Genomic DNA, 18,981 nt, shown 5'->3' with positions numbered 1-18,981 from the left:
GATGGGGAGAGCTGGTGGTTGGACTCACGCTGTGTGGTGACCGGATGGCCTTATAACAGCATAGGAAGGATGCAGACTCACAGCTTCAGAAAAGCAATTCTTTAGTGTTCGTTTTCTCCAGCAGGTACCATTAAAGCATGTGGGCAGGACCCTTCCCTGCAGGCCCAGAGCAGCTCAGCTCTGCTGGGAAGCTTTGCCTCGCAGAACCACATGGTGCTCTCGCCCCTGCCTCGCTGGGCCGAGCCAAGGGGGCCGTGCCCAGGCTCCCCCGGGCAGGGGAGGCCCTGCTGCCCAGCACCAGAGCCACAAAACCCACTGTCCTCTGCGAAGCCTGGCGCTAACCGGCCCCAGGAATCCAGAGCAGAGGAAAGAGCAGACTCAGCATCCCGGGCCTAGGCAGATGGCGGCTTCTCTTCAGGGCAGCTCTCCTCTCCATCTGACAAACTCTCACTCTTCTGCAGGTCGAAGCTCTGGAAAGGAGCAGAAGGAACTGCTGAGAAGCATGAGAGCAACAGCTGTCCTCTCCCGTGGTTCTTTCCAGTCCGGTCTGGGGCAGCGAGGGTTCTTCAGACCGCCACCACCTCACCCCTTTCACCATGGACACAAGCAGCACACAAACCCAGCGGTGTCACCAGCATCAAGCAAACCTTTCCATGCCTGCAGAGCTTCGCCCTTTGCCACAGACTCTGCTTTCCCGAGGGAAAGAGCACAGCTGCCCATCGCTCCGGGGAGCGCGGGAGGCGGCGCCCTTCTCACCTCCAGCTCTCGCAGGACCTGGTCCATGAAATCTCCCGAATTCCGCTTGTAAGTGACCGCCAGTTTGATGGCATCATTGAAGAGCTAATGAGGAGGAGAATGTTTGTCACTCAGAGCAAGGGGCACTGTGTTCCTGTAACATATGGAAACTGTAACATATGGAAACTGTAACATATGGAAACTGTAACATATGGAAACTGTAACATATGGAAACTGTTCCCACACCCAAGAAAAACAGCTACCTGTAGCTACCAGGACTCTAGCCCGTTTCTGCTCCATGCCTACCACAGTCTCCACATGCCTGGACTGGATGGGGGTCTCATGGATGCTGAGCCAAATAACTGTTTTACCTTCACCACATTGGTGCCGTCTGCAGCAGACACAAAGTAAAATGGCAAACCGAGCTTCCGGGCAAAGCTGAAGCTTTTTTGGGTCATCGCCATATCCGCTGGAGGAAAAGAAAAGAGGAAGCGGTCAGCGGACGTCCCCGGGGGCAGAACAGCAGCGCACGGGAGGCGGAGCGGACCGAGCCCGGCGCTGCTCCGGGGCCTCCGCGCCGGAGCGCACGGTGAGGAGTGGCCTTGCCGAAAGCTACAGGGGTTTGAAAGCAACAGCATCCGCAAACAAATTGATAAGAAGACACAAAAAGAAAAGAGTTCTTGTTGGTTTATCCATGGTGCTTCACTAAATTATAGACAGATTCTGATGTGCTATAAATGAATGAGGGTCTGCAGCTCAGAGCAGGAGCGCAGCCGCTGTGCAGCAGCTGTGAACGTTCCCAGGCGCACCCTGATAGCGCTGCTGTGTCCACACCACCCGGACGCTGCTGCCAGCACCGCTCACGCGCCTCTCTCCAGTCTGGCCTTTTGAACCAGAACTCGCTGCCCTCGCGCCTGTTACGGATGTCCTGTGAGCCGAGGGAACGCTCTCTAGCGCACAGACGGCTCGGCTCTTACAGATCTTCACTGGACAGGCAGCTGGGCCCAGCAACCCCAGCCTCAGTAGCCACAGAATTTATTTCAGTTTCGGAACGAATTATGGCACATTTACAGACGTGCTGACGCAGCAGGAACGGCACACAGTTCTGGTGGGCCGGCAGCCTGCGTGCCGGCACAGGAGGGTGGTGCCAGACCAGCCGCCCTGTCTCAGAAGCCACAGTGGAGTAGCTGGGGCTCGGAACGCGGAGCCGGGCTCTGCGGGGCTGGACCAGCCTCTCCAGCCGGGCACGAGCGCCGCGGGCGCGCGGCCCCACGGGCAGAGGGCTCTCCGGGCAGCGCCCGCACGGGGCGGCTGCGATCTGTGCACAGCGCGGCTGCCAACACCAGCCCCTGAGCCTTGGGCTCCTGTGCAGCCCATGCGATCGGTGCGTTCACAGCCGGGAGCCCCGACGCCTCGCCCAGCTGTTCACTCTTGTTCATCGCTGCCATTATTTCTAGTAGGAACGTCAGCAGGGAAGCCCCTGCCTGACTGTGGTCCCGGGTACGCGTTCCCTCGGTGCTGAGCAGACGCGGGTGGTTACGCGCTCTCCCGGGCGCAGATCACAACCCGGGTGACAGCAATCACAAATGCCTGCCTGCCATTCCTAAGAGCTGGGAACCATCCAGCCATGTCCAGGGGAAGGTGAACCGTTCTGCCAGCAGGTACATTAGACACCTTAGCGCAGAGAGCCCCACAGGACCCTGGAGGCCGAATCAGCGATACAGAGGCCGATACTGACTGTATCAGGGACACCACTGTGCTCCTTTTCCAACAGGACACGCTGCGATTTTTGACTGGGTACCGCTCTAATCAGCTTCCAGGTCCTGCTGGATGAGTTGGGCAGCGTGGTAAGGACAGAACTGGAAGGACGTCACTTGAATAAACTTTAAATGGATCAAATTTGTATTTTTAACCACTAATTAAACAAGGACAAGAGGCTCTGATACAGGTCAGTAGAGGACCCAGCTATTTGGTAAAATAAAGCCCTGAGAGACTAATACCCAAGAACCCATCTGGACCTAACAGATGAATGACATTCTTCCTCAGCAAGACCAGAAGAGCATCACGTCACGATCCTGCGAGGCTGAAAGCAGCAGACACACTCACCATCGATCTTGTTGGCCGCCACGATGCAGGGGATCTCTGGGCGGAATTCTCTCAGCTCCTGGTACCAGCTGTTCAGGTTCCTGTAGGTGACTTTCCGCTGCACGTCAAACACCTTCCGAAAAGAAGCAGCTGCTGTGGGACCCACAGCGGGACGCTGCCGATCGACCCTCCGCACAGACAGCGGCGCAGAGCCCAGCGGTTTCCCAGGACACACAAAGGAGGCTGCCCTGCTGGCCTTCGTCAGAGGGTGAAAGAGACAGGGAGAGTATCCAGCGAGTCTGGAAACACGCAGCCAGCCCATCTCCTTGTGCGGTACGGGAAACCGTCCCTCATGGTCCTTCACACTCGTGTTTTCTGCTACGACAAGCTGTCACCCGTGGTGGTGAACAAGCACGGGCAAAGTCCTGTTCTGCTAAGGAGGGTCAGACACGAGGCTTCTCTACTTTAACGATTAAAAACTGAATGAAGCTGACTGATGCGCACGAGTGATGAGAAACAGTGGAAAGTCAGAGCAACAGTACAAACCAAGAGAGCCGAGCCAGCTAGAAGTCAGGAAACACGACCATTTTAAGCTAATAAATGGGAAACACAAAGTACAGGAAAACAGAAAGGGCAGAAGACCAGAGAAGAAGGTCTGATGTGGAACCCCCGCCGAGCACGTCGGAACAGTTGTGCCCCACGTAACCAGCAGTCCCACCGCAGAACGCGAGGGGAATGCCCTGTCGCTCAGCTCCGGCAGCGCTGCTCCCAAAGGACCCCGGGTACCCACCACCTTACGGGGAACACAGCGACAAAAGCGAGGAAATTCGGAAAACAGCACAGCCAGGGAATATAGTAAGAGTGCTATCAGGAAAGACAAAGGAGAGCTAAACGAGCCCAACTATGCTGCTTTTATCTGGCGAGGGAAGAAAGAACATAGGAAGTTTTTTAAATGACTGGAAGAGACAAGAAATATGGGCTGGTTCAGTCAGAACTCCAGCAGGTCGCAGCTTTACCATGATACACGCGTGAGCCTGGTGGTAGTAGGAGGCGTGCATGCTCTGGAACCGCTCCTGCCCCGCCGTGTCCCAGAAGTCTGCAACACGTAAAACACCACTTAGAATGACACAACTTTCCAGGTTCTGTTTTCCTCACAACTTAAAGCCACGACACAAAGCCTGGTCCATCTACTCAGCGTCACAAATTAGGTTTCACCTCACTAATCTGAAACTTTCCAGAGCTAAGAGATTATGTAAAACTAGGACCTGTTCTCAGCTAGGCTTAGCTATGAATTGTACTGACACTGAATATTGCTACAAACATATTAGAACAAGAGAAGCCAACAGCAGATATGGCTTATAAAGCAAAGAGTGGTAACAATGTTCGGTACTTTGTCACTAGAGATGACAACAGGAAACAAAGTCTAAGTGTCTTGAAAGAACCCGATTTCTAACAGAGTGTAAAGATGGATCCGGGCTCTTTCCAGTGGTGCTCAGTGACAGGACCAGAGGCAACGGGCACACGCTGGAACACGGGAGCTTCCCTCAACATCAGGAAACACATTTTCCACTGTGAGGGTGACTGAGCACGGGCACAGGTTGTGGAGGTTGTGGAGTCTCCCTCCTTGGGGATACTGAGCAGCCACCCAGACATTGTCCAGGGTGACGGCTCTGGGGGTCCCGCTTGAACAGGGGCCTGGATGGGATGACGTCCCGAGGCCCCTTCCAACCTCAACCACTCTGGGATTCTGTGATCCCCATTTCCCTGCCCGCAAACCACTGCTTGGCGTCCCCGTGCCCAGCGCAAGGAGCTCCCTGCCGCCTTCCTGGGTCCACACGCTGCCGATGCACCAGCAGCATCGCCGCTGTTTCCCCCTGTCCCAGACACCCCGAAGGACGCTCCGCGCTCACCCACGAGCACCGTCCGCCCGTCCAGCCGCGCGCGGTGCCGGTGGAGCGTCAGCGCGAAGGTGGAGAGCTGCTGGGGGCGGCTGCGCCGAGCTAAGGACCCGCGAGGAGCGGTGTGCCGCAGCGACCCACGGCACCGGGCTGCCCGCAGCGACCCACGGCACCGGGCTGCCCGCAGCGACCCACGGCACCGGGCTGCCCGCCGCCCCCCGCCCCCCGCCGGGCCCTCCGGCACCGGGCTGCCCGCCGCCCCCCGCCCCCCGCCGGTCCCTCCGGCACCGGGCTGCCCGCCGCCCCGCTCCGGCCGGGCCCTCCGGCACCGGGCTGCCCGCCGCCCCCCTCCGGCCGGGCCCTCCGGCACCGGGCTGCCCGCCGCCCCCCTCCGGCCGGGCCCTCCGGCACCGGGCTGCCCGCCGCCCCCCTCCGGCCGGGCCCTCCGGCACCGGGCTGCCCGCCGCCCCCAGGCCGGGCCCGCCACAGCTCCCCAGGCGGCCCACCACCCCCCTCCGGCCGGGCCCGCCACAGCTCCCCGGGCCGGCACCGGCTCCCCCGCCGCGCCCGCCGGGCCGGGCACACAAGGATACAAGCCATCGAGCAGGAACCGCTCCAGCAGCCTGCGGAGAGAGCACCGGACACCCGTTAGGCCGCAGGACCGAGCTGCCCCCGCCCCGCGGGAACCGGCCGGGCCCGCGCGGCCACGCACTTGGACTTGCCCACGGCGCTGTCCCCCAGGCAGATGATTTTCACCGTCTCCTCGACGCCGACCGCGGCCTCGTCCCCGGGCTGCTCGGCCGCCTCGTCCCGGGGCTGCTCCGCCGCTTCATCCCGCGGCTGCTCCGCCGCGTCCGCCATAACCCGCCCCCGCGTCTCCGCTGCTACGCGACACGGCGGCCCCGCCCCGGGACCCGCCCCCTTCGCCCCGGACCCCGCCTCCCTCGGGCCCGCCCCTTCTCGGAGCCCTCCTTCCCTCAGACCACGCCCCCACGTGACCACGCCCCACCCCAGACCCCGCCTCGCGCCCCTCGTGCGTCACGGAGCGCTCTGCCCCGCCCCCTCCCCGTAATGCGTCACGCGCGCGACGTCCCGCCCCATGCGACGTCACGGCCGCGCCGGCAGGCGGGCGCGATGGCCGCGGGGCGCTCGGCGCGGCCGCTGACGCTGACGCTGGCGCTGCTGAAGCCGGACGCCGTGGCGCACCCGCTGGTGCTGGAGGTGAGCGCGGCGCTTGCGGCCGGGCCGGCCCCGCTGGTGCTGGAGGGAGCGCGGCGCTTGCGGCCGGGCCGGCCCCGCTCTGCCGGAGGGAGCGCTGAGCGCGGCGCTTGCGGCCGGGCCGGCCCCGCTGGTGCTGGAGGGAGCGCCGAGCGCGGCGCTGGGCGGCCGGGCCGGCCCCGCTGGTGCTGGAGGTGAGCGCGGCGCTTGCGGCCGGGCCGGCCCCGCTCTGCCGGAGGGAGCGCCGAGCGCGGCGCTTGCGGCCGGGCCGGCCCCGCTCTGCCGGAGGGAGCGCCGAGCGCGGCTCTTGCGGCCGGGCCGGCCCCGCTCTGCCGGAGGGAGCGCCGAGCGCGGCGCTTGCGGCCGGGCCGGCCCCGCTGGTGCTGGAGGTGAGCGCGGCGCTGGGCGGCCGGGCCGGCCCTGGCCCGCTCTGCCGGTCCCGGCGGCCGCCCAGCCTGCGCCTCTGCCCGCAGGCCGTGACCGAGACCATCCTCAGCAACCGGTTCCTGATCGTGCGCTCCCGGGAGCTGCGCTGCGGGCGGGAGCAGAGCGGCCGCTTCTACCGGGAGCACGCGGGTAGGCGGCGGCGCCGCGGGCCGGCCGGGCTGGGGGACTCGGGTCTCCAGCTTGGAGGAGACTGAGGGGGGACTCATTCATGGGGGTCAATGTGGAAAGGGAGAGTGTCAGGAGGATGGAGCCAGGCTCTTCTGGTGACAACCAGTGACAGGACCAGGGGCAATGGGTGCAAACTGCAACACAGGAGGTTCCACTTGACCACGAGAAGGAACTTGTTGGGGTGAGGGTGGCAGAGCCTGGCCCAGGCTGCCCAGGGGGTTGTGGAGTCTCCTTCTCTGCAGACATTCCAACCCCCTGGACACCTTCCTGTGGAACCTCAGCTGGGTGTTCCTGCTCCGGGGGGATTGCACTGGATGAGCTTTCCAGGGCCCTTCAGCCCCTGACACTGTGTGATTCTGTTTCTCTCCCCAGGGCGGTTCTTCTACCAGCGGCTGGTGGAGTTCATGGCCAGGTACCGGCCGGGAAGCGGCTTTGCTCTGCGGGTGGCCCCTGGTGTTCCGGGCAGCGTGTGTGCAGCTGGAGGTGTGCAGCGCTTGCTGGTTCTGCTTAGGGCCACTCGGCGGGGCCGTGTCTGCTCAGGAGCTGGTGCAGAGGGGACGGGCCCTGGGCTCGGGGGGTGCCGGGAGCCAGCTCTGCTGCGGCAGCACTGGTGGTGACAGCCCCGGGGGCTGTGGGTGCTGTCACCTGGGAGGTCATTCCTGCAAGTGCTTTGCTTGTGAGCCGTGGTCTCAGTGTTTGGTGTCACAGTAGCTCTGCATCCCCTCTCAGAAAGCACTGCACCGCTTTTGCACTTCTTTGCTTCTTTGCACTTGCTTTATGTATAAGAATGAAGCTCTGCCCTTTTGTAACCTGTTCTACTTCTGCTTTTCCCTGGTCCTTTACTCAGTGGCCCTATGTGGGCTTATATCTTGGCCCATGAGAATGCCATCCCCCTCTGGAGATCCCTGATGGGACCCACCAAAGTGTTCCGAGCCCGAAACAGCGTCCCGGACTCCATCCGCGGAGCCTACGGCCTCACCGACACCAGGAACACCACTCACGGCTCAGGTGGGCCTGTCCTTAGCTGAGCGTCGGGCACTTGGCGGGGGTGAATGGTGGTGTTTTGTCTGCCTTTACTTGCTTTCTGTTCTGGGAGTCAAAGTTAATGATTTTCTCACTTCTGCAGACTCCAATCACCCCTGTCCTGGTGTGACCAAGCCTGGTGCTTTTCTTTACGGCTTCTGCCTTTGCCTTTGGAACACAGCACATATTTGTGGTGCCGGATTGGCATTTCTCATCTTCCTTCCCTCTATTTTCTAACAGACTCGCCAGCATCAGCCAGCAGAGAAATTGCCTTTTTCTTCCCCGAGTTCAACGAACGTCTCTGGTACGAGCAGGAGGAGCCGCGTCTGCGCTGCGGGCGGGTGTTTTACAACGCGGAGGAGCGCGTCCACTGCGCGCTCGGGGACGGAGACTCGGAGCTGACCTGAGTTCCCGGGGTAATGTTTGCTGAGCTGGAAGGAGCCGCCGGGCACGCGGCTCAGCCTGCAGCGAGACGGAGCACGGGGAGGGAAGGGCCCGGTGTGCGTTGTGTGGCGCTGCCTGGGGTTGCGTACGGGTGCTGGGCTGTTTTAGGGAGCCCTTCTCAAGTAGGAGCGCTCCAGCTTGCTGCAGAGCTCTGGCCATGCGGTTTGTTGGTCCCTGGCGTTTATGTGGATTTGAGCGGCGCAGGCGAGTTCACCAAAGCGCTGGGTGCAAAGGTGGTTGCTAGTTCTGCTTAGGGTGTGATTGGTTTTGCTGATAGTAGGGCTCAGATCCTTAATATTTGTTCTGTGCCCACGGTCCCTTCAGGAGAAATGAGGGGAAAAGGAATACGAAAAAATGCAGCGATAAGCAGGGCAACATGAGCTCTCCCGTCCTTGCTCTCCGGGGTCTAAGCTGGGAAGCAGGGTTGTCCTCGAGGCTGTATCAGGGTTGTGCCTCCAGCGCGTGTTGGAGGGCAGGGCAGCCGCTCTCGGGAACATCACTGTCCGCTCGGCTCAGTGTCCCCGGGCTGACGAGCCTGTGACGGTTGCGGGGGAGCTGCAGAAGGGTGTGAATAGTCCGGTGCCCGGAAGGATCTTCTGTTTGTGCTTTTAGATTGCTGGGGCGTGAGCTTGGTGCTGCTGGAACCTGACAGCGCTGTTAGAGCTGTGGATCTCTTGAATCCGTAATAAAAGGCCAGAGAAGTTGGTTTGAATGCTGGTAGGCAGAGGCTGTTTCTGCCAGGAGCTCTGCGTGTTAAGCTCAGAGACTTCGTTGCCTATAGACCTACCGGGCATCGAAGCACCGAGTTCCATATGCTTCATAAATCATATGGACAAAGTAACTGAATTATTCAGATAATTGATGATATATGATGGTGCACAAGAACTTGGTTGGGAGGTACAAAGCAATGCTCTGACCTGCTTGTTTGTTTTCCCGTTTCATGGATTTTGAGACCTGTTCCTGTATGAGTTTTAATCTGTTTAAACTACCCTCCAAATAGCTTCTTACAGTGCTGATTTTTAGTTTTAATTAAGATGCCTTGTACGGAGTGAATTCCTTTTGGATAATTTCCAATGCGCTGTCTTGCTGAAGGTGCCATGCAAGGTGCTTGGCAGAGCGCGTTAGCTCGCTCTGGTTCCGCAGCGCTGCGGGCCCGCACCCACGTTACTGCTCACCGAACTGCGCTCGAGTCCCAGGTTTACTGGTGTGTTACTGTCTCACAGATCAAACGCAAGTTACTCCTTGGCCAGTTTAAGACAACGATGTGAAATGTTGGACTTTGATTGAAAAATGTTTAATTGTAGAGAGTGCTGCTGTAGAGCTTCCTTGATTAAATACATCAACGTTTTTGTTCCTTCCTTACTATTGCATGAGATTAAATGCAGTTGTTGTTTTGTTCCAGGTACAGATCAAAGGATCTGCGGAATAGTTCCGCGTTTTTGCATTGCTGCTTTTATTTTCACCAGCAGCGTCCCAAGGTTGATCTGCTCCCGGTCGAGTGTGTGTGTACAGGTCTGGCCTTAGTGCCATTGTCAGGTGACGTTTTGTTGATCCTGAGTTTCTCTAAGTTATGTATGTTTTTCTTATACCCATTAACCCTTACTGTTTTTTTCACCTTTCTGCTTTACATTGTGCTTTCTTTATTTGATATCAATTTGGGATATCATCGAATGATAATTCCTAGCTTGCACATCTCATTATAAATGTTGTGGGGGTTTTCGCGGTTGGTTTGGTTTTAGGGTTTTTTTCTAGTCGCTTGCAGTGATTACATTTGGGAAAACCGACCCTTTTAAGACGTGAGGTACCGACAGCACTGGCTTGGTGGCGCGGTGTTCACAGAACGGCTCTCGTGGTTACAGATCGGTCCCCGTCACTGGGAGAGCTGCCAGTCTTCATGTCCATTCTACGTTTCTTTGGTCCCCCAAGACTGGACCCGAGCGGGGTGGTCAGGACTCTGCAGCCCCATTTCCCTGAGCAGAGTGTTTATTTTGAGACTAAAGATGTTCTGCAAACTTTCTCAGGAGATGTAATGTTGAAATATGTGGTATTAGATGCAGGGGTAGTGTCAGAATTTTTTACTATCGAAGGCAGGCTTTGGGTCTGTGAGGTGGGAGCAGCTGCTTTCTGTTTGAGGACTATTATGAAAGTCGTTTTTTTCCAACACCCTCAATTTAAGTGTTTAAACGATTTTAACTTCTCTCGTGCCGCTCAGCGTGTTTTCTGTGCCTCCTGGTGCCCCTCGGTCCTGCGGTGAATCACCTTTGATTTTCTGGCTTCCAGTGACTAATACAGAACAATGTCTTGTGTCCTTTCTCAGTTTCTTGCTGTTCCCTTTCCTGTCCCCAGCCTGTCTTTACAGAACCAGTTGAAACTTCTCATTACTGTGGTTTTGTTTTTTACACCGGAGTCAAACGATTCTTAAGAAATTCTGGTAATGCCAAGCACATGCTATTTATTCTCTTTCATAAAGATTTTTGGTTGCTTTGAGTTCCTGTGTTGTAAAAGAATAAAGGCAAGTTATCTGAATACTGGTTTGACTTAACTTTGTGATGTCTGGTGCTACCACACTCCCATGCTCAGTAGACACCTGTATTTTGGTTGTTCTCTTTTTACTAACACTGAAACGCCTCCTGCCTGCGGTTTACTTGCACAGAACCATGGTGCCCGAATATTAAACTGGAGGATGCTGAGCCATACGGTTTCTTCTTTGTGCGGGGAGCGCTCCAGTGCTGCACAGGACCCGCAGTCCTGCTCACAGCATTCACGGCCCAGCCCTCGGGAGCTGGGACAGACGTCAGGAGAGTTTCTCTGGGATGCCTCTTCTCTGGAAAGTTAAACACAGTCCCATTTGAAATTGAAGCGCTCAGCTTCACAGCAGCTGGCATAACTGACTGCTTTCTTAACTTGTTTCTTTTTCCCTAGGTATTGTGTGAAAATACAGAAGCCAGGTTCTGTTCATCCGGGATACTGTGGAAGGAAGGGAAGCAAATAGAGAGGAAATCAGGCTAATAAAAGTACTGGATAGGCAGCGCGGACCCTAATGTGAAGATGTTTGAATGTGAGGGCAGCTCGTGTCCCGGACGCGTCAGTAACTGATCAGGATCTGAGGAAGAGAGGTGGAGCCTGGCTGTTCCTGGAGCCCACCAGGCCTTGCGCTGTGTATCAGGTGGAGGTGGTTGTTTCACTTCTCTGCCGCACAGGCCGTGAGGCAGACGTGGATCGTTGCGCAGGCGAGGGCGCAGTCTGCCCTGTGCTTTTAATTGCCTCTGCTTCTACCTTCTCAAGCCCAAGATCAAGTTTGGTTAGTAAGTCCAAATCTAACCCCTACTAGACCTGTCTTGGGCATAAGGTGGGAGATCATCAGTTTTCTGTGATATGGAAAAAACAGTCATGGTCTGCTTTTTTTCTGCGGTTTGATGTTCCTCTTTGGTCTTTGTGTTCTGTATGCACAGAGTTCAGGTTCTTGAGGACTGAACTGCTTGGAGCTAATGGGCTCAATTGGCTCAGTGATCTTAAAGTCTTTTCCAATCAAAATTACTCCATGATTCTGTAATTAGCCAGGACATCAATGGGAGGTGATGCAAGTGCAGACTGTGAGGCACAGCGGTGTCTCCTGGCATTACACTTTTCCATTACTGGGGCTAGAACTGCTATGGCTTTCAATGGGAAATTGGCTAAAGAGACCGGCGTTAGAGCCGGGCCTGTGGCACCCATAGTAAAAATGTCTCAGCGCTCGTCTGTCTCAGGGTTTTGCTGCAGAAGGCTACACGGCCTTGTGGAGCAGGGCACTGAACAGCGCAGGGGAAGGGCGGGCGCGGAGCGGCCGTGTGCTGTGGTGTCAGGTAGCCCTTGTGTACTGGAGGTGTGTCAGATGCAAGAGCGGCTCCTTAGGGGCTTATTTCTCTCCAGGAGACACATCCATAGTGTTGGTGTTGATACAGGAAATCGTATGACCAACAAATGCAGTCCAAGAGTTGCCCCAAACCCACTGGTCGCTCTCCATTGATGGATGAGGGCGCACACGACGGGTGCGGGTGAGTCTGTCGCTCTGCGCTGCACGAGCGTCACTGAGCAGGTCAAGGAATGAGCTGGTGTCTGCTGAGTTCTACCGGCCGAACCAGCGCCGTCCTTCCCTGTGAAGCCTTCCTCGGGCTCGTGCCGTGCTCCCCAGCATGCCACCTACCGACCTCCGGCGCTGCACAGACACTCAGTTCACGTCTAAAACTGAAACGTACATTTCTGTGAAAGCCTCGGGCCCGGTTTCACACTGTGCGAGGTCTCTCGGGCGTTGAGACGCCGGCAGCAGCCGGTGTGCCTTTGCTCGGCACCCGGAGCGGCGCCCGCTCCACAGCCACCCGTGGGTCTCGTGCTCAATCCAGACCCACAGGGTGAGCCCTGCAGGTCCCGCGGAAGCCAGCGCTGTCGTGCCTGTGCCACAGCTGACCGCGCTGCACCCGGCGTGCGGGCTGCAGGCGCGCTGCACCCGGCGTGCGGGCTGTAAGCATGCTGCACCCTGCGTGCGTGCTGCAAGCGCGCTGCCTCGGGAGCGGGAATGGGGTGAGATGGCACGACTGGTACAACAAACGGCCGTGGAACTTCATATTCCCTGTTGCGGTAACTGAAGTTCTTCATAAAGTTTAATGTCATTCAGGTATTTTATATTGACTGCTAAAGAACTGTTGGGTTATTTACCTTTTTCTCCTTTATTACTCCAACAACTATGTTTTTGTCTAGAGTGTGAACATTTCAAAGATGGGAACCCTGTATAGATCAAAGACTTTTCTTCTCCAGGTACTGTTCTGTGCTTCTAAGTTATGATGCAATTCATTGTAGCAGAAGTAAACAGCTTAGAAGTTATTGCCCTGACGGCCTCAACTTTTAATAGCCCACTTTGTGCCTTGTTTGTGTCTCACACCAACACGCTGGGGAGGGAGCGCCGCGCTCTGGGCTGTCGGTAATTGGCACTGAAACCCTGGTGGCGTTTTCTCTGCGGAGAGGAGCCTGTGGGGAGTGGGCACCAAGCGGGCAAACTGGAAACAAGGAAACTTCTCTCAAACTTCAGCCTTCTATTTAAAGCATCTTGTTCAAAGTGCACTAATTGGCCCCTAGGGCAGGCGTGGTGGGCGGTGGGTGAGCGGCGTGCCGCCTGCCCTGCGCAGCGCCATGCGGCTGCAGGTGCCGCAGCAGGTGCCGCAGCAGGTGCCGTAGCAGGTGCCGCAGCCGTCCTGGGGGCTGCGGGCAGTGTGATGGCAGCAGGGCTGCCCCGTGGCCATGGGGCCGTTGTCCCGTGTCGCTTTCTGAGCTCGAGTTGGCCAGGACGAAACGGGCCCTGTGGCCGGTGCCAGGACCACACTCTGTGTTTCCAGGACTCTGCGGGTGTCACACCTGCCCCAAACCCCACAACCCAGGGGCGACAGCACGGGGTACCAGGTCACCTTGTGCTGCCTCGTCACGGTGTTTGAGTTTGTGTGAGCTCTCAGCTCACAACGAACGCGAGTAAATCAGGTCAGCTTTGGGCAGCTTCATTGTTGGATCATGTGGGTACAGCCCTCATTGCCTTTTTTTCTAAAATATGAATACCAATGGCCAATTAAACTGAATAAAAGTTTGAGACAATGCAATTTTCTTTGGCCAAAAAAATCTCCTGGTCAGGTTTTAAGGAAGGAAATTCAGACAGAAACCCGTTGCCGCTCACAACACGTGAGGCTTTGTCTTGTCTCGGGCGGCTGGACTGGAAATGCCGAACTTTGCTGGTTCTTGTGTCTTGCCTGGTCTGGGTAACAGGCCGCTCTGGCGCCTCACCCGCGAGAAAGGTTTCCCGAGGGAAACTCTTTATCTGAGGAAATCGATGGGAAAAACCTCTGAAATATTGTCCAGCTCATCCCAGCAGGGCCTGGGGGAGGACGAGGGCAGCAGGAAATCGTGTCAGACCGGAGGTTTCAAGCTCGTAGAATGGTAGAATATTCTCAGTTGAAGGGCCACGCGAGGATCGCTGAGTCCAGCTCTTGGCTCCACACAGGGCAGCCTGAGAGTTAAACTGTGTGTGTTATATAAGCATTGTCCAAATACTTGAGCGCTGACAGGGCTGGAGCCATCACCATTTCCTGGGGAGCTTGTTCAAGTGCTTGACCACCCTCTCGGTGAAGAACTTTTCCCTAATGTCCAATCTGACCTGCCCTTGACACGACTTTAGGACATTCCCTCACATGTTATCACCGGGGATAAATCAGCATCTCCCTCTGCTCCCCATTGTCAGAAAGCTGTAGACAGCAATGGTGTCACCACCTGCTCCTTGTAAGTCACACTCTCTAGTCCTTTCACCGTTGCTGTTGAGTTCCTTCGGACGTTCCTGCATGTCCATATCCTTCTTCCATTGTGGAGCCCAAACCGCACACAGTCCGTGCGGTGCGGTTGAGTAGAGCGGGACGGTAACACAGCTGTGCTGTCCCAGCGCCCTCCGGGATACAGTTGGCCCTTCTGGCCACCAGGACGCGTTGACTCACACGGAGCTCATCAGCAGCCGAGGTCCACGGAGGTTTCCCCGCCTGGATCTGAGGAACAGCGGCCACTGAGGATCGTTTGGAGGCCTGTGGGGTCTCTGGCCGTGGAGGTTCTGCAGGCCGGCTGGATGCAGCCCGGAGCAGCTCTGTGTGACCCGGAGCGGGCTGTGCCGTGGGCAGGGACTGGACCCGCCACCCCAGCACCACAAACCGCACCGTTGTCCTGTCTCCGTGTCCAAGGGAAGCGTTTGTGCGCGTGGAGACCATGGGCAGTGGCCTGGCAGTGCTGCTGCAGTGAGCCGGGGCACGAGCGTGGCGGGGTTTGCTTGAGAAACAACCCTTGAACGCGTCTGTCATGACAAGCAGGGAGGTCTGACCTGGAGATTCCTGGGTTCAGAACAGGCCACTCGGTTTTGGACAGTGAAACACACGCCTGGAGAAGGTGGGAGCCCCGCACCCAGCTGGGGCCTGATTTCCAGAAGCGCCGAGCACCTGCGGGTCTGCGCCCAGTTCTCCCGGTTGCACAACCAGATTTAGGCGTTTATTTAAAACTGCTCTCTTAACACTTCACAGATTCATGGAGATTGGATTTCTCCCTGGACCCCCAATGCTGGAATTTGTGTGCATCAGCAGACCAGAGAAGGCTGCAAACATTGATGCATCTTCTCATAACGGCTGTTCTGAAGACTTTACCACAGAAAATGGCCATGGGCTACCAGAACTGGAGACCAGGTTTCTGGCAAGACTCCAGTATATTTTAATATCTGTGCCAAGCGTTGATGGTCTCGGCAAACCCCTGTTTCAGGTACCGGTGTGTGAGGGTTTGCCCGAGTGCCGCAGCGGGGTCTCGTCCCGGCGGAGCAGCCGGGTGTCCCGGACGCCGTGCGCAGGGGTCTCGTCCCGGCGGAGCAGCCGGGTGTCCCGGACGCCGTGCGCAGGGGCCTCGTCCCGGCGGAGCAGCCGGGTGTCCCGGACGCCGTGCGCAGGGTCTCGTCCCGGCGGAGCAGCCGGGTGTCCCGGACGCCGTGCGCAGGGGTCTCGTCCTGCCGGAGCAGCCAGGCTGTCCCGGGACGCCGTGTGCAGGGGCCTCGTCCCGGCGGAGCAGCCGGGTGTCCCGGACGCCGTGCGCAGGGTCTCATCCCGGCGGAGCAGCCGGGTGTCCCGGACGCCGTGCGCAGGGGTCTCGTCCCGGCGGAGCAGCCGGGTGTCCCGGACGCCGTGCGCAGGGTCTCGTCCCGGCGGAGCAGCCGGGTGTCCCGGACGCCGTGCGCAGGGGTCTCGTTCCGGTGGAGCAGCCGGGTGTCCCGGACGCCGTGCGCAGGGTCTCGTCCCGGCGGAGCAGCCGGGTGTCCCGGACGCCGTGCGCAGGGGTCTCGTCCCGGCGGAGCAGCCGGGTGTCCCGGACGCCGTGCGCAGGGCCTCGTCCTGACGGAGCAGCCGGGTGTCCCGGGACGCCGTGCGCCGCGTCTGTTGGGAACAAGGAACAGTTCGTCATTGCCACACGAGAAAGGCGAATTGTGTAAACCCAAACCAAACGGCTGTGTCACAACGTGCTCTTGTCATGGTCCTTCTGCCCTGTCAGCCCAGCCTCCCTGAAAACATGCTCTTCGGTGTACAATGCTCGTAATTACTGCTCTTCATCTGGTACATCCTCTCCAACACGGATTTTCCCTCATTGCCGTAGGTGTCCGTGCTGAATTTCCACACGGGTTTCCTTCCCATGCCTGGGCTTTCCCTGCTCCCCAAAGGGCGATGCTGCTCAGCTTCTCAACCCCTGGAATTTCAGATACAGAGCTTATTAGAGGATCGGCTCCTATTTCCCAATCATCAGGAAACAGAGGTTGCAAAGAGATTGCAATAAGCAATGATGTATCCGTGCTGCAGAACCAGTCACGTCTCAGGATCGGCCGCCCCGCTGCAGTCGTCACGTCTCCATGGCGCTGCGTGGGGAGGCCCAGCCGGACCCGCTGCTCGGCGCAGGAGCGGCTGCAGGCCCCGCGCAGGCCGCGTCCTCGTGCAGGGCCGCGCAGTCCTGCTGCTGCTCTCCAGGAGCTCGCAGGGCGCTGCTCTGACCGAGCCCAGTCGGAGCTGCTGCCGAGCACAGTCCCGCTCCGGACCATGGGCCGTGGTCTCCAGATGCCTGCACAGCCTGGGCTGCGGGCACGGTCACTGCAGGTGGACGGAGCGGGATGCAGGGCGGACACCGTGCAGGCACCTCACTGCTGCGCAGCCCTCGGCTTTGTCACTGTGAGCGTGGCCGATGGCCAGGCCTCCTCTCTGACGGTATCGGACAGTGTGGGCACCTCATAACCCTGCAACAGATAAAATGGGGTCACAGAGAAGGACTTGGGGCACAGGGACAACAGCGCTCAGCCTCCCCAGCCAGACACCCTCCTCTGGCCTGGGGCGCCTGTGCGGGCAGCTGTGCTGCCCAGGGGCCGGGGAGCAGGATGGGAGCTGGGCTGGGCTGTGCTGGAGCAGGACAGGAGCTGGGCTGGGCTGTGCTGGAGCAGGACAGGAGCTGGGCTGGGCTGTGCTCAGAACCTGGAGCAGGACAGGAGCTGGGCTGGGCTGTGCTGGAGCAGGACAGGAGCTGGGCTGGGCTGTGCTGGAGCAGGACAGGAACTGGGCTGGGCTGTGCTGGAGCAGGACAGGAGCTGGGCTGGGCTGTGCTGGAGCAGGACAGGAGCTGGGCTGGGCTGTGCTCACAGCCTGGAGCAGGACAGGAGCTGGGCTGGTCTGTGCTGGAGCAGGACAGGAGCTGGGCTGGGCTGTGCTGGAGCAGGACAGGAACTGGGCTGGGCTGTGCTGGAGCAGGACAGGAGCTGGGCTGGTGTGTGCTGGAGCAGGACAGGAGCTGGGCTGGTCTGTGCTCACAGCCTGGAGCAGGACAGGAGCTGGGCTGGGCTGTGCTGGAGCAGGACAGGAGCTGGGCTGGTCTGTGCTGGAGCAGGACAGGAGCTGGGCTGGTGTGTGCTCAGAACCTGGAGCAGGACAGGAGCTGGGCTGGTCTGTGCTGGAGCAGGACAGGAGCTGGGCTGGTCTGTGCTGGAGCAGGACAGGAGCTGGGCTGGTCTGTGCTGGAGCAGGACAGGAGCTGGGCTGGGCTGTGCTCACAGCCTGGAGCAGGACAGGAGCTGGGCTGGGCTGTGCTCAGAACCTGGAGCAGGACAGGAGCTCGAGTGTGTCCTGTGCCAGGAGGGCTTGGTCCTGAGGGCTCAGGTCTCGCCCTGCAGGCTGACTGGGGGATGCTCCTCTGCTCCTTGCTCCCACCGCTGCACCAGAGCTGTGTCTGAAAGCCGCTCCCCAGGGCCCGCGCAGGGTTAAAACCTCTCCCTGCTCGCGGGGCGAGGACACACAGGCTTTTCGTGGCGCAGGTAAGGCAGACTGGACGGCACCTGGGGACATCGCTAGTGTGTCCTTTCATCAGCGAGCGCTGGGTCGTGTCTGCTGTTCGCTCTTGCACGGGGAGGTGGGGCAGGACGGCTGCCCGTGGTGGGACCCTCGCGGAGTCCGCACAGGCACAGCGCGGGGGGCAAACCCGACCGGCAGCCGGGGCTGCTGGGGCCGGCAGGCGCGCGGCTGCGGCTGCTGCGGCCCCAGACAGAGCAGCCCGGTCCTTTCGGCACAAGCTGGTCCTGTATTGTTGCCGGCTCCCTCAGTCCAGCCACCACCTCAGGCTGGGACTGGACCGTCCCCAGGGCTCAGGACCTTTCCTCCCATGGCTACATGCTCCAGGATACCTTGTCTGCTCGCCTGAGTGCGAACAGGACGTGGCAGCTTGGCGAGGAAAGTCCGTCCTCCTGCAGGAGCAGCCGGCTTGCTGGGCTGGCACGGAGCACAGCTGGTTCCCGTGGGAGGAAGGGGGACAGTGCACCCCAAAATGCTGGACGTAAGGCACCCCCTCAGGGACCCCGCCAGGGCTGAGCTGGGTCTCAGACGGCGGCATCGCCGTCGCTCCGGTCAGGGGCACCTTCCCTCTCCCGGGAATGACAGCACCCAGCTGCCTCCCCAGCACACCAGGGCTCCCTCTGCCCCCTCCGCCCCGTCTGGACCGGTCACGGAGGGCAAAGCTGCAGCCGCGCTGGGAAACACTCGGCAAGTCGTTAATACCATGAGAAACCCCTTCAGTGCAGGTGAGAGAGGAAGGGGCTGAGGTGAGATGGGGACTGTTTCAGGCCTCATTCCTGTGCAGTCCAGGGGAGAGAGGGAGGTTTTGCCACATGCCTTCCTATTTCATTGTATACAGAATGTCTGAGGACAGGGGGTTTAAATCTGGCACTCGTTGTCATGTGCCCGTGGCCGCTGAGTGCCACACTGGACCATGGTGAAAACCGAGGGTCCTTCCCCAGCCCTGCGGCTGCACCCAGCCCTGCGGCTGCACCCAGCCCTGCGGCTGTACCCAGCTCTGTGGCTGTACCCAGCCCTGCGGCTGCACCCAGCTCTGCGGCTGCACCCAGCCC

The 18,981-nt window shown here is 59.1% G+C and overlaps 2 protein-coding genes across 6 annotated transcripts; one reads left to right on the top strand and one right to left on the bottom strand.

The window, feature by feature from the left end:
• Positions 1-21: 21 nt before the first annotated feature.
• Positions 22-5,610, bottom strand: RABL2B (RAB, member of RAS oncogene family like 2B). 5 transcript variants are annotated; one of them, XM_082076015.1, is made up of 8 exons: positions 5,431-5,610; positions 5,312-5,341; positions 4,731-4,810; positions 3,837-3,916; positions 2,842-2,953; positions 1,107-1,204; positions 757-840; positions 22-470 (listed from the first exon to the last, which is right to left on the bottom strand). In XM_082076015.1, the coding sequence occupies exons 1-8, from the start codon at positions 5,577-5,579 to the stop codon at positions 393-395; spliced, it is 711 nt and encodes a 236-aa protein (XP_081932141.1). In that variant the 5' UTR covers positions 5,580-5,610; the 3' UTR covers positions 22-392. The 5 variants fall into 5 exon arrangements, 3 of the variants coding, with proteins under 3 accessions (XP_081932141.1, XP_081932142.1, XP_081932143.1); XR_014186604.1 differs by having other exon boundaries at positions 405-470; positions 757-905; positions 1,042-1,204; XR_014186605.1 differs by having other exon boundaries at positions 417-470; positions 999-1,204.
• A 199-nt stretch (positions 5,611-5,809) lies between these two features.
• NME6 (NME/NM23 nucleoside diphosphate kinase 6) lies at positions 5,810-10,544 on the top strand. The gene is made up of 6 exons (XM_082049374.1): positions 5,810-5,939; positions 6,410-6,512; positions 6,924-6,963; positions 7,399-7,559; positions 7,815-7,990; positions 9,421-10,544. Exons 1-5 carry the CDS (start codon positions 5,853-5,855, stop codon positions 7,979-7,981), a joined length of 558 nt encoding a protein of 185 aa, XP_081905500.1. The 5' UTR covers positions 5,810-5,852; the 3' UTR covers positions 7,982-7,990; positions 9,421-10,544.
• Positions 10,545-18,981: the final 8,437 nt, after the last annotated feature.

The sequence above is a fragment of the Streptopelia decaocto genome, assembly GCF_964273445.1.
Source record: "Streptopelia decaocto genome assembly, chromosome: 1".
NCBI lineage: Eukaryota > Metazoa > Chordata > Aves > Columbiformes > Columbidae > Streptopelia > Streptopelia decaocto.
Note: the sequence above shows the minus strand (reverse complement) of the source record. Positions and strands in the feature narration are given on the sequence as shown.